This window comes from Vigna unguiculata, chromosome 3 (assembly GCF_004118075.2).
Source record: "Vigna unguiculata cultivar IT97K-499-35 chromosome 3, ASM411807v1, whole genome shotgun sequence".
Lineage (NCBI taxonomy): Eukaryota > Viridiplantae > Streptophyta > Magnoliopsida > Fabales > Fabaceae > Vigna > Vigna unguiculata.
This window is the reverse complement of record NC_040281.1, coordinates 33932536-33943181: the sequence shown is the minus strand read 5'-3', so window position 1 is coordinate 33943181 and position 10646 is coordinate 33932536. Positions and strand designations below refer to the sequence as shown.

Here is a 10646-nt window from a genome sequence, read left to right as displayed (position 1 = left end):
AGATAAATATGTTGTCTCTTTCTGTAACTAAGAGTTTGATGTTCATAGTTGTTGATGCAAGTGGAGCAAAACCAAAAGGCGATTGAGGATGCTCGTAGGGTTGCTGATCAAGATGTAGCCACACAAAGATATGTTGCCCAAGTCCATCAGGCTACCCTTTTCTCTGTTTCATCTTGTATCTGTCTAGTAATTATTTTGGCATGGACTATACTTGACTGCCTCTAGTTGGAAGAAAGTGCATCCTATTGGAACATTTTAGTCAAATATGTTGGATATAGTTGATAATGTTTGTTTCAGTTTTTTTATTCTTTTGCAGTGGGATAGATGGTGATTGTGATTGCACTATACTTGTTGTATTAAGCATTATTTGATTCAGCACCATTGCCTTGACTAAGGCATGTTCTAAATACACTGATACTTGTAAATTTATACTATGGTCATCTATGTCAAGACCAATGCCTTCATATATTGCTATATTATATTTTGACTGGCAAATGTTGAATTTTGGTACAACTCAAGTAAACCCCAGGCAGGAACGAGTTTTCAAAACCCAAGACAATAGTGGGGGTTTCGAAAACCCCTGGCAATAGTGGGGGTTTGAAAACCCTTGGTAGTAATGGGGGTTTCGAAAGCCCCTGGCACTAACGGGGGTTTTGAAAACCCCAAGTAAGTTGCATTTTTTCAGGGGTTGTTAAAAACCCCCAGTAATTTGTTAGCTACGCTGGTTCTTCCAGGGAAATTGCAAACCCCAGGTAAACCCATTAGTGGGGGTTAAAACCCCTAAAAATGCCAAATATAACCCCCACTAAGAATAATTATTTTTGTAGTGACTATTCTTAAATAAGAGTTTAGGGTTTAGGGTTAATGGTTAACATCATAATTTTTTCATAATTTATAAAATATATATTCCATTTATTAACTAATATTAAATATTTAAAATATAAAGAGTTATAGAGTCGTAGATTTCGTTAGCTTAGTGTAGTTTAAAAGAATTTATAAAGCAATTCAGTTCAAAACAATAAAAAATACTTCAATCAACCTAAGGATAATTTAGGTTAGGTCTTCTAAACTAGCTTAGTTCAGTTTTAAGAAACTTTCTAACAACACATTATCTTACGAAGTTAAGGACCACACAATTACTATTTACTCATGAATATTCTTAAATAAAACTGGATGGAATAATTGGCTAGGTCACTCAATTAAAATTATATGTAGGTTGGGATAGATAATCTCAAGAGTAACAAACATTATAAGAAAAACCTTAAATAATCACCAAATTTAGTGACAAAAAATAATTAATCACTATAGTGACAAATTTAGATACTAATTTATAAACTAAAAATTATTGGTAATTAAATTAGTTTCAAAAAATTATAACTGAACTCTAAATTGGTAACTAAAATAGTTTCTATTATGATTTAGTCTCTAAATTAGTAACTATCATTAGCTATCTAGGTTTTGGTTACCAAAGGAATTGATTTATAGATTGGTTCCAATTTTTTTAAAAATTTAAGCAATTTTGTCCTTCTCCAAATTGAGACTAAATTTAATGTTTGGACCCTAAGCATAACATAAAGTAATATAACTGATTAGTATAATGTTTATATGATTTTTAATACTTTATGTGATTTTTGACCATTTAAATTTTTAAACCAATGGTGTTATTCTCCATTTTTCAAAATTTGGTTCTAATTTTAAACCTTCTCTAATCCTAAACAAAGAGTAATTAATAAAAATGCGAATTTTAAAAAAATATCAATATAAAATTAAATCTGGTTTGAATTTGAAGGACAAAATTGCTCGATTAAAAAAAAGACCAAATTGAACCACAACAACGAATATCACCAAATTGAATACAAAAAATTGATCCTGTCACGTGACATGATATTGACTTGATAGTCACTGTTAACAATTCATTAACTATTTTAACGATGTTAGCAAAAAAGGCCAAAACGAACAAAATTAACCAATATTAGGACCAAATTGAACAAAAAGAAATATTAAGACCAAATTGAGAAAACTAAACGAATACTAGGTCCAAATCAGTATATAAGCCATTAGTCTATTATTGAATATATATATATATATATATATATATATATATCATATTTATCAACTTAATAGTTAATCCATTATATTTTAAAATTTACTAGTACTTAATTCATTAAAAGTAATTCAACTTATTTTCTATATTTATTTTTTAAAATGTTCAGAAAACATATTTTTTAATAATTTTAAAAGATATTTCAAACAGTATATTGTAAAAATTGTTTTAGAATAAATATTTTTAAAATGTTGTTTTGAAAGCATATTATTAACTTGACTATCCTAAATTACAATCTAACTGGAATGTGAATTTACTTGAAAAAATAATTTGAATCGAAACCTTAATACATAAAAAAGATCAAACGCATTTCATATTTAGCTATTTCTTTCGCTTTGCTTTTCATCATTTGATATATTTTTCTTTTCTCACTAGTTTGTATCAATGTGACTATCACCAGTTTTCGAGTGTTTTTTTGAAGAAATGAATTTGGGGAGAGTGTAAGAATGAATTTAGATGGATGTGAATGAATTTGATAGATGAATTTTTGTGTTTCTTTGAATGGATTTTGGGATGAAAGCCATTATATTTAGGATAAAATTTGTGTATGACTTAATCAATGTGATAGATAAAAAAGGTTTTAACAAATTAAAAATGCAAATTACTATTTTAACCTTGTAGTTAAAATTAATATTACTATTATATATATATATATATATATATATATATATATATATATATATATGGGTGGTGTTGGAAAAGTAATATATTAAAAAATGTATATAAGTATCGATTACCTAACCAATTCTCCACAATCCAAATGCACTTCGTTTGCTAACCGATTACTTCACCTATGATAACCACACGAGAATCGGTTATTGATTCTCCCCGTTTTCAAAAATGTTATCTTCCTCGATACCCCACACCACTAGAGCTTCCATGATTGACCTCCAAAGCTTTAGGGTGAGCACACAAATGTTGACGAGCACAAACAACCATAAACTGAGCACGTGAAAGACAAGTTAAAATGGAGATGACACGTGATAAGGTTAAATTGGTAAAATCCACCTTTATCCATCCAAACCATCTTAGTTGTGAGGAGATGAGAGTTTCATCCAATCCTACAAATCTATCTTCAAATATGTGTATTTTAGTGCAATGGTACATGAATCAAATTGAATATCCATCGCTCCAAATAAGCTGATTACACAAATCAACTCAAGCGAACAAAGCATCAATTTTCAAAAGTTCTGAACGTATTCCCATTTGCCTCAAATTAGTGTGCAACTGTATACTTTATTTATTTTTTAACCATAAGTATAATTATGCTCTTTTATTTTTATTTTCTATGACTTTGGTTCCTTGATTTTAGAAAATATAAACTCTTAATTTTCAATTTTATGCAAGTTTTTATTTTATTTTATTTTACCAGTTTGTTTTTTTTTTTATACTACCTTAAATAAGAGTGTAACATCCTAATTTTAGCATTTGAAACTAATAAAATTGGATGTTTCATCATAGTGTTCAAAACAGGTAATCTAATATATAAAATATATTAAGACAGTCTTACAAAAATAGGACTATAAAAATATATCATTTATATACACTAAACAAAACTAATAAGCCTATACAAAACTAGTCTCACTTACTAAAACTCCTCGAGACATTCCACTACTTTAACTAATAGCTCCTCATCCACTAGAGGTGCCTCTATACCTGCGACTTTATATGCTCCTACCAAATAGGTGATCATCGTAAAAAAGGAGACGAACATCAAAAGAAAACACAAAACATATAACAGGGTAAGCTAGTGTACAAAAGAAATCTTCATACATATATTTATATCATGTCAAAAACCCACAAATATGGTATATAACATATCTAAATCTATAATCACACAAGCAGTTGACACTGAACTCAATTATCCAAATACATGTCATAAATATAAGTACCACTGAAGGTATGCACTTGTGATGATTTCTAGTCTCCGTAGAGTACTAAGACACATGAGGTAATCACCCAAATACACAAGGTTAATCCTAGCCTAAGACCGAAGAACAAGTCCAAAGGCTAGGAGTCATTGTCACTCTCACTACATAACTCATTCTACTTTATGTGAGTTTGAATGATTATTAGAGTCATGATATCTTCTTCCAAACTCCCCTATATCCAAGCATACACTAACAATAATAACACCAAGAATTTCCCTTGAAATCCTTCAAACTTCATCACATATGCTTACCATATCCTACTATATTCAATTCATAATAATGAGAACCATAAACATACTTCACATCAACCACAAAACTCCTTAAAACATTCAAATAAGAGAAACATGCAAAAAAAAGGTAAATAACGTTATACATAAAGTACATCAAAATGGTGAAAATCATTTCTCTAACCACAGATTTCAAAACAAAGATCCAATCGATCAAAGTGAAGAACTACATATCTAGGATCAACAGTTAAAATTTCAGTTCGATTCGATAGTTAATGAAGTAAATCTTCATTTTACCAAAAGAACACAGACCTGACAAATAGAGTGGTACTCGATGATGGAAAAGTGGCGCCCGACACCCAGCCCCTGGAATTCACTAACTTCTAGGGTCGACAATCCAAAAATGGCGTCCAACGATACCAAGTCAGTGGCCTGGTGCCCAAAGGCACTGTAACGGCGCCCGACACTGTATCAGAAACAATAATTTGAAAAAATTGGTTATGTGCACTTGAATAATTGGGCACCTTTTCTTTTAGTGTTTTTGATTCCAAATGATTTGAGAGTTAAAAATGATATCCAATCACTCAAAACATAGGTCCAAACCTTTCCCCAAATCAAGACTAAACATAAATCAAAATCAAACAGTTCAACATACAACTCATCAATTCAACAAACCACATCACAATTAACTATTAAGATGATCAATTCAACAAAAAACTACCTTCCCTTACCTAACCAAACTACACAAACAGCCCTAAGACAGCTCAACATCTTTAGCTCCACAAGATGTTTTATCTATTCATAGAAACAATACCAGAATGATTAGGACCTACCGTTACAATCATTGATCAACATAGACTTATATAGAAGATTAAAAGAACACATGCAAGTAGAAAAGCCTCACATGTGTCAGAAACTAAAAGAAGACTAAGGAAAAAGGTTGAAACTTAATTTACGCGAACTGATCAGTCCGATTTAAAGAGCTCACCACAAGGATCACTCCTACGGTCTCAAATCTTCAATCATGCAAACAAAGAAGAAGAACTCTGAGAGAGAAGTAAGAGAAATCTAGAAAAGTGGTTTCTAGAGTGATTTTGTGTTTTAAAATAATAAAACTCGTTTATAACAATTCTATTTATACTACAACCTTTTAATATTAAAATAATCGAAACTAGAAGAAGACTAAGGAAAAGGGTTGAAACTTAATTCAATGGGAACGAAGAAACTGATCAGTCCAATTTGAAGAGCACGCCGCAGGGATCACTCCTACGCTCTCAGATCTTCAATTAGGTGAATAAAGGAGAAGAACCCTTATAGAGAAGTAAGAGAAATATAGAAAAGTGGTTTCTAGAGAGATTATGTATTCTAAAATAATGAAACTCGTTTATAATAATTCTATTTATACTACAACAATTTTATCTATACTACAACCTTTTCATATTAAAATAATCGAGTCTCACTATTTTTAAACTATTGTCACTTTTAGGACGTTATCTTCTAATGTCTTACCATGAATGTTATATATTTTAGTTAAAATGTATGCAAAATTGAACGTTATAAAAAGAAAGATCAATAATTGAAATATTTTTAGTGGAACAAAATGTGTAAGTTGATTAATGGATCGGAGCCTACCACACCTAACCGGTAAGGTTTGATTGTCATTGATTGTAGCTAAAGGACAAGAACATGTGTCTTGACAACCACAGTGTAATAATAAGGTTTGGCTATTATTTCCTCGATCAACATATAAGTCATGATCATGTGCCATTGTCTATTGAATGCAATCAAAATTTAGAGTACAAACATATATTTTTCACACACAAAAATGTATATGTTGATTAATGGATCATAGCCTTAAACGGAAGATAAATCTCAACTTTTTACCGAAAGACCATTCATATTAATCTTCATTATCTTTCACTTTCTCTAGTTTTTTAGTTGTTATTGCTAGCATATTTTTTTTAGTTATTTGTTGTATAAAAACTTGTAATGTTGCTCAATAAAATGCATGGCACTTTATATTTTTTAGTTATGCTCATTCTAGCATTTTATAATTTCAAATAGGGTATACCTCATTCCACCACTCCAAGAATGGTATTCTGACCCATTTAATTAGGTGTGACAATAAGTATATATAGATTCTTGCTAGAGGGAAACTAAAACAGATTTGAGGGGTTCAACCGGTTAACTCACTCAATAATACTATGTTACGATATTATAGTAATAAAATATAAGCGAAATCAAATGAAATTCGAAGGAAGAGAAAGTCAAAAAAAAGCGAATTAAGATAAAAATTATTTTATTATTTGATAAACATATTTTTTATATGAAAAATTATATTTTAACTTTTTATTCTTTATTTTTGATATGATTTAGTGTGAACTATTAATTTTTTTTTTTTAAAAAAGATAATAGTACATTAGTAAGTGATCCATGCTAAATCAAATCAAGATTAAAGAATGAAAATAAAAAATAAGTCATAATAAAAAACCGAAAAGAAAAAGTAAAAGGGATCAAGCGACCAATAAAAAGACCAGAAAAGAGACGGTAAAATATATAGTGATTTTAATCTGCATTTTCATCACAATGCGAAGGTCTTTCGAGTCTGAATGTCCTAAAAAATTGCAGCCACATTAATCACCACCTTCAACTGTACAAACTTTTGGTTCTCCCTGGGATACTGACGCCCAAAGATTGGAATTTTAAAGTTCGCAACTATTGTTTCTCAATTTCACTCCAATTTTAATGGCCACAACGATGTTGTGGATGCGATATTTTTCTCCTAATGGACGTTGGAGAAATACTGAGGGCGTTCTTCTATCATAGCTTTTAGACCTAAAAGTTATTTTGACTAATATGCCCTACCAATCAGACTCTAAGGTACATGTTGGTAAAAACAGGTTCACATTAGAAACTTGCCTTCTTTGGTATCATCGAAACTCTTGTAGGGTCCCGCGAAGCCACAAAAGGAGAATAAACAAAACCAGTGGGTGCCAATTAAAAGTTGCTGCAGTAGAAATTTGTTACACTGTGGTCCAATATCAGCAACAAGATCAAGAGAATAATAAGAGGTTGAGAGAGATGTGCCATACATGAGTATTATACCTTTTTCTTCTTTTTTTTCATTATAAAAATATACATAGTCTATAAACATATTTTGTTCTGAGAATGATTTATGTTGCTTATGTTTAATACAACTGGAAACATCTTTATTGTCCCCAAAAGCTTGAACTGCAATTTAAATCTATTTCTTTCACACTTGAGTCAATGTCTCTCTGATATTGGCTGTTCAAGTCAAGCATATCTGACAGTTCACATTTCCTGAACTTGTTGCCACATTTTTTTCCACAAGGTTGATCAACACAGCAACCATTGGAATCAGTTCCTGCACTTCTCTTTCTCCCTTCACTTGTATCTCCCTTGAATGCTGTACCTTCTTCTGGGTGAATCTCCATCAATGGCAATTCAACTGAAATAATACCATTAGTCTTTTGAGGCTTCTCTGCCTCATCTAGTGGTTCTCTTACTTCAGTTCTCCCAGAGCTTTCAGATGATGTCAAAGAACTTTCAAGTGAGCACATGGTTCCTCTGTCTTGTTTCATCTCTCCACAGTTCAAACTCAGCCCTCTTGTTTCTGTAAGTTCTGAAATGGGAGAGGTCGGACACGCATTGTTGATTATTGACACTAACTGAGAAAGTTCAGATTTTGCAACTTCTATGCCCGTTGTGGAAGAATCGTATCTTGCAAGTGTTTCATGTGCCTTTGATAGAACTGATTGTAGGTACTTCCCTTGAGCCTCAATTCGAAGCTGCAAATGTCTTTGGACCTAAAAACATGATCCAAACCCTTATGCAAAAAGCTAGAATTCAGAAAGCAGAAGAATTTAGACAATATTATCTGCTCGTGCTACCTCAATTTGTTCATAAAGTTTCCTCTGTACTTCCATTTGCATTTGGAGAGCCTCAGCAATCTTCAAGCTTCTGCTAAACACAGTATCTGGTCAACATTCTAGGCCTAACTGTTCACATGCAACATCATATAAAATTATTCAAATATTAGTTCAGTTTGTAAGAATTACTCATTCATCTGATTCTGGGTCCCAGTACAGATTTCCCTGCTGCAATGACCATCACTGCTCTTGATTTCACTGAAACCTGCATCATGAAGAGCATCAAGGTTAAGCCAAAGCCAAATGAAAAAAAAAAAAAAAAAACCAGTCATGCCATTGCTGCTAAATCAAATCAAAGATAGTATAAGTGACCTTGTTGCTTGTTGTCAGAGCAGGTTTCTAGCGGTGAGTTTTTCCCAAGCCTATATTTCTGCGACCATAGACACAAAGAAGCTGGACTCATAATTTTTTGGATTGAGTGAAAGAAACAAATAATGATATAATGATTCCAAAATGGAAATACCTGTAAATGGCTCTTGAGGTGGTACAAAGTGAGTCCTGGAATCCCCATCACTCTCATAAGGCTCTTAGGAGTTGCCTCTGCCACATGTCATAGAGTGAATAATTATTACAGTAGCCAAGATATAATATAAAGTGTAATATGAAAATAGTAAAGGTGTTAAAGTGTGTATTGTACTCACTTTCTGCACCTCCAAGTTGATTAATAGCCTCAGTGAAGCGTTGGTGAAGCTCAGGAGTCCATTTGAGCCTAGGCTTTGCATCAGTAGAGAGAACCAAACGCATGGTTTGATTTTGCACATTTTGAAGATCCATTTTTGCTTTTTGTGGTAGTGTTACTGAAACATAAATATAGTTTAGATGGTTTGAGGTATAGAGTGTAGTTCTCCTTATAAATTGGTAGTAGTTGAGATGCTGTGTGATCTCACTACCATATAAGGAAGCATAAATGGGGATATGTTGGCGGAATATATGCCATAAGCTCAGGCTCTTCCTCTCTCATCTCATCTCATCCCATTTCATACCCACTTTTCTTTTTTTAATTTTCCTCTCTACCCTTCCTTCTTTGACTTGAAAGGGGTGAGAGAATCTCTGATTCAGCAAAAACCAAAAAAAAAAAAAAAAAAAAGAAAAACAGCTCAATTCTGAGTCTTAAAAGGAGAGAAAAGAGGAAAAGTGTATGGTTTGTTTTTATCTTGCTGTTTTCCTACTTAATCTCTCCATGAGGTTGATTCCCTAAGGAACTGAATAGGCCCCACCATGATGAATAATGGGTGCAACTTTCTCAATGCTGTGAGAAGCTTTCAGGTAAAAAATAGTGATACAAAATTATGTGGGAATGCTATTACGGATATTTTCTTGCTTGCTTGTGATGATTGAAAGGGAAAACTAAATTAATCAATCTTTCTTTTCTTTCAAATTTCATTTTCCCTTTCCAACAACTTTAATTTTGGGTTTTCTTTTATGAGAAGGTTGATTAATGCGATTGGCAGATTCTTTTTGTTCCTTGTAGGGATGGAGGAATCAAAGAATCTAGGATTAGATTTATGGTCCCATAGCGTCCGTGTTCTTTATAAAGAAAACACACTAAAAGGAAGAGAACTAATCAACCGTGTCAAGAGATAATGCCGTACCCCTCTAATCAAAACGACACACATAAAATGTGTCCATTCGTGACATCCAACAGTTCATAATTTCTTATGTTATCCTACCAAATAATTTCCACCCCAAAGTTCATAAAGGAACCCTATTTTAACTAACCACTAACCCCATACTAATCATTAGGTTAGGATACACATAACCCTACACTGTAAAGATGATGGGATTGGACTAAAACATGATTAATCAAATTTAATGTGAAAGTAATAATACCCGTTAAAATTAGATGTTACCAAGTCACTAAATATGTGACCCTGCACTTTCTTTTAATACGAAAGCAATCTACAGGGCTCACTCGGAATAAAGTCTCGTAAAGAAATTATTCCAAAGAGAATATTTGCTTTAATGCTGTAATCTATATCAAGCAGAAGAAGAGAAAAGAATTTTTCACCAAAAATAAAAGAAGAAAAGAAAAAGGAACACTATAATGGCCAACAACAAATCTTCAAAAGCCAATTCGATCAAGTCACTCCTCAAATTTCTTGGGTTGCGGTCTGGGTTTCATCAATAGAATCAAAATCCAATGATTGGTTCTTAAAAACACTGCCAATTCAGCACCGTGGATTCCCTGCTACTCTGCTTCAACAGCTCAATAATTCTCACATATTTTTAACCTCTATGATAACTTTTTACTTTTATTTTTATATATAAACGGTGATGGCTCTTTCGTTCGGAGAATTTTGATAGTGAAATTTGTCTTGATCGGTTATCAAGACACTCTATTGATTATGATATCACTATCAATTGCAGAGAGAATTTATCGAGAAAATACAACATCGACGAAAAACAAAATTAATATCACTTTAATCTAAAATTT

At 32.1% G+C, this 10646-nt stretch overlaps 1 protein-coding gene across 1 annotated transcript; it reads right to left on the bottom strand.

Annotated features, from left to right (window-relative positions):
* Positions 1 to 7253: 7253 nt before the first annotated feature.
* Positions 7254 to 9258, bottom strand: LOC114176274 (myb family transcription factor PHL8-like). Its single transcript, XM_028061257.1, has 6 exons — positions 8854 to 9258; positions 8676 to 8752; positions 8525 to 8582; positions 8342 to 8417; positions 8174 to 8243; positions 7254 to 8089 (listed from the first exon to the last, which is right to left on the bottom strand). The coding sequence occupies exons 1-6, from the start codon at positions 8984 to 8986 to the stop codon at positions 7472 to 7474; spliced, it is 1032 nt and encodes a 343-aa protein (XP_027917058.1). The 5' UTR covers positions 8987 to 9258; the 3' UTR covers positions 7254 to 7471.
* Positions 9259 to 10646: the final 1388 nt, after the last annotated feature.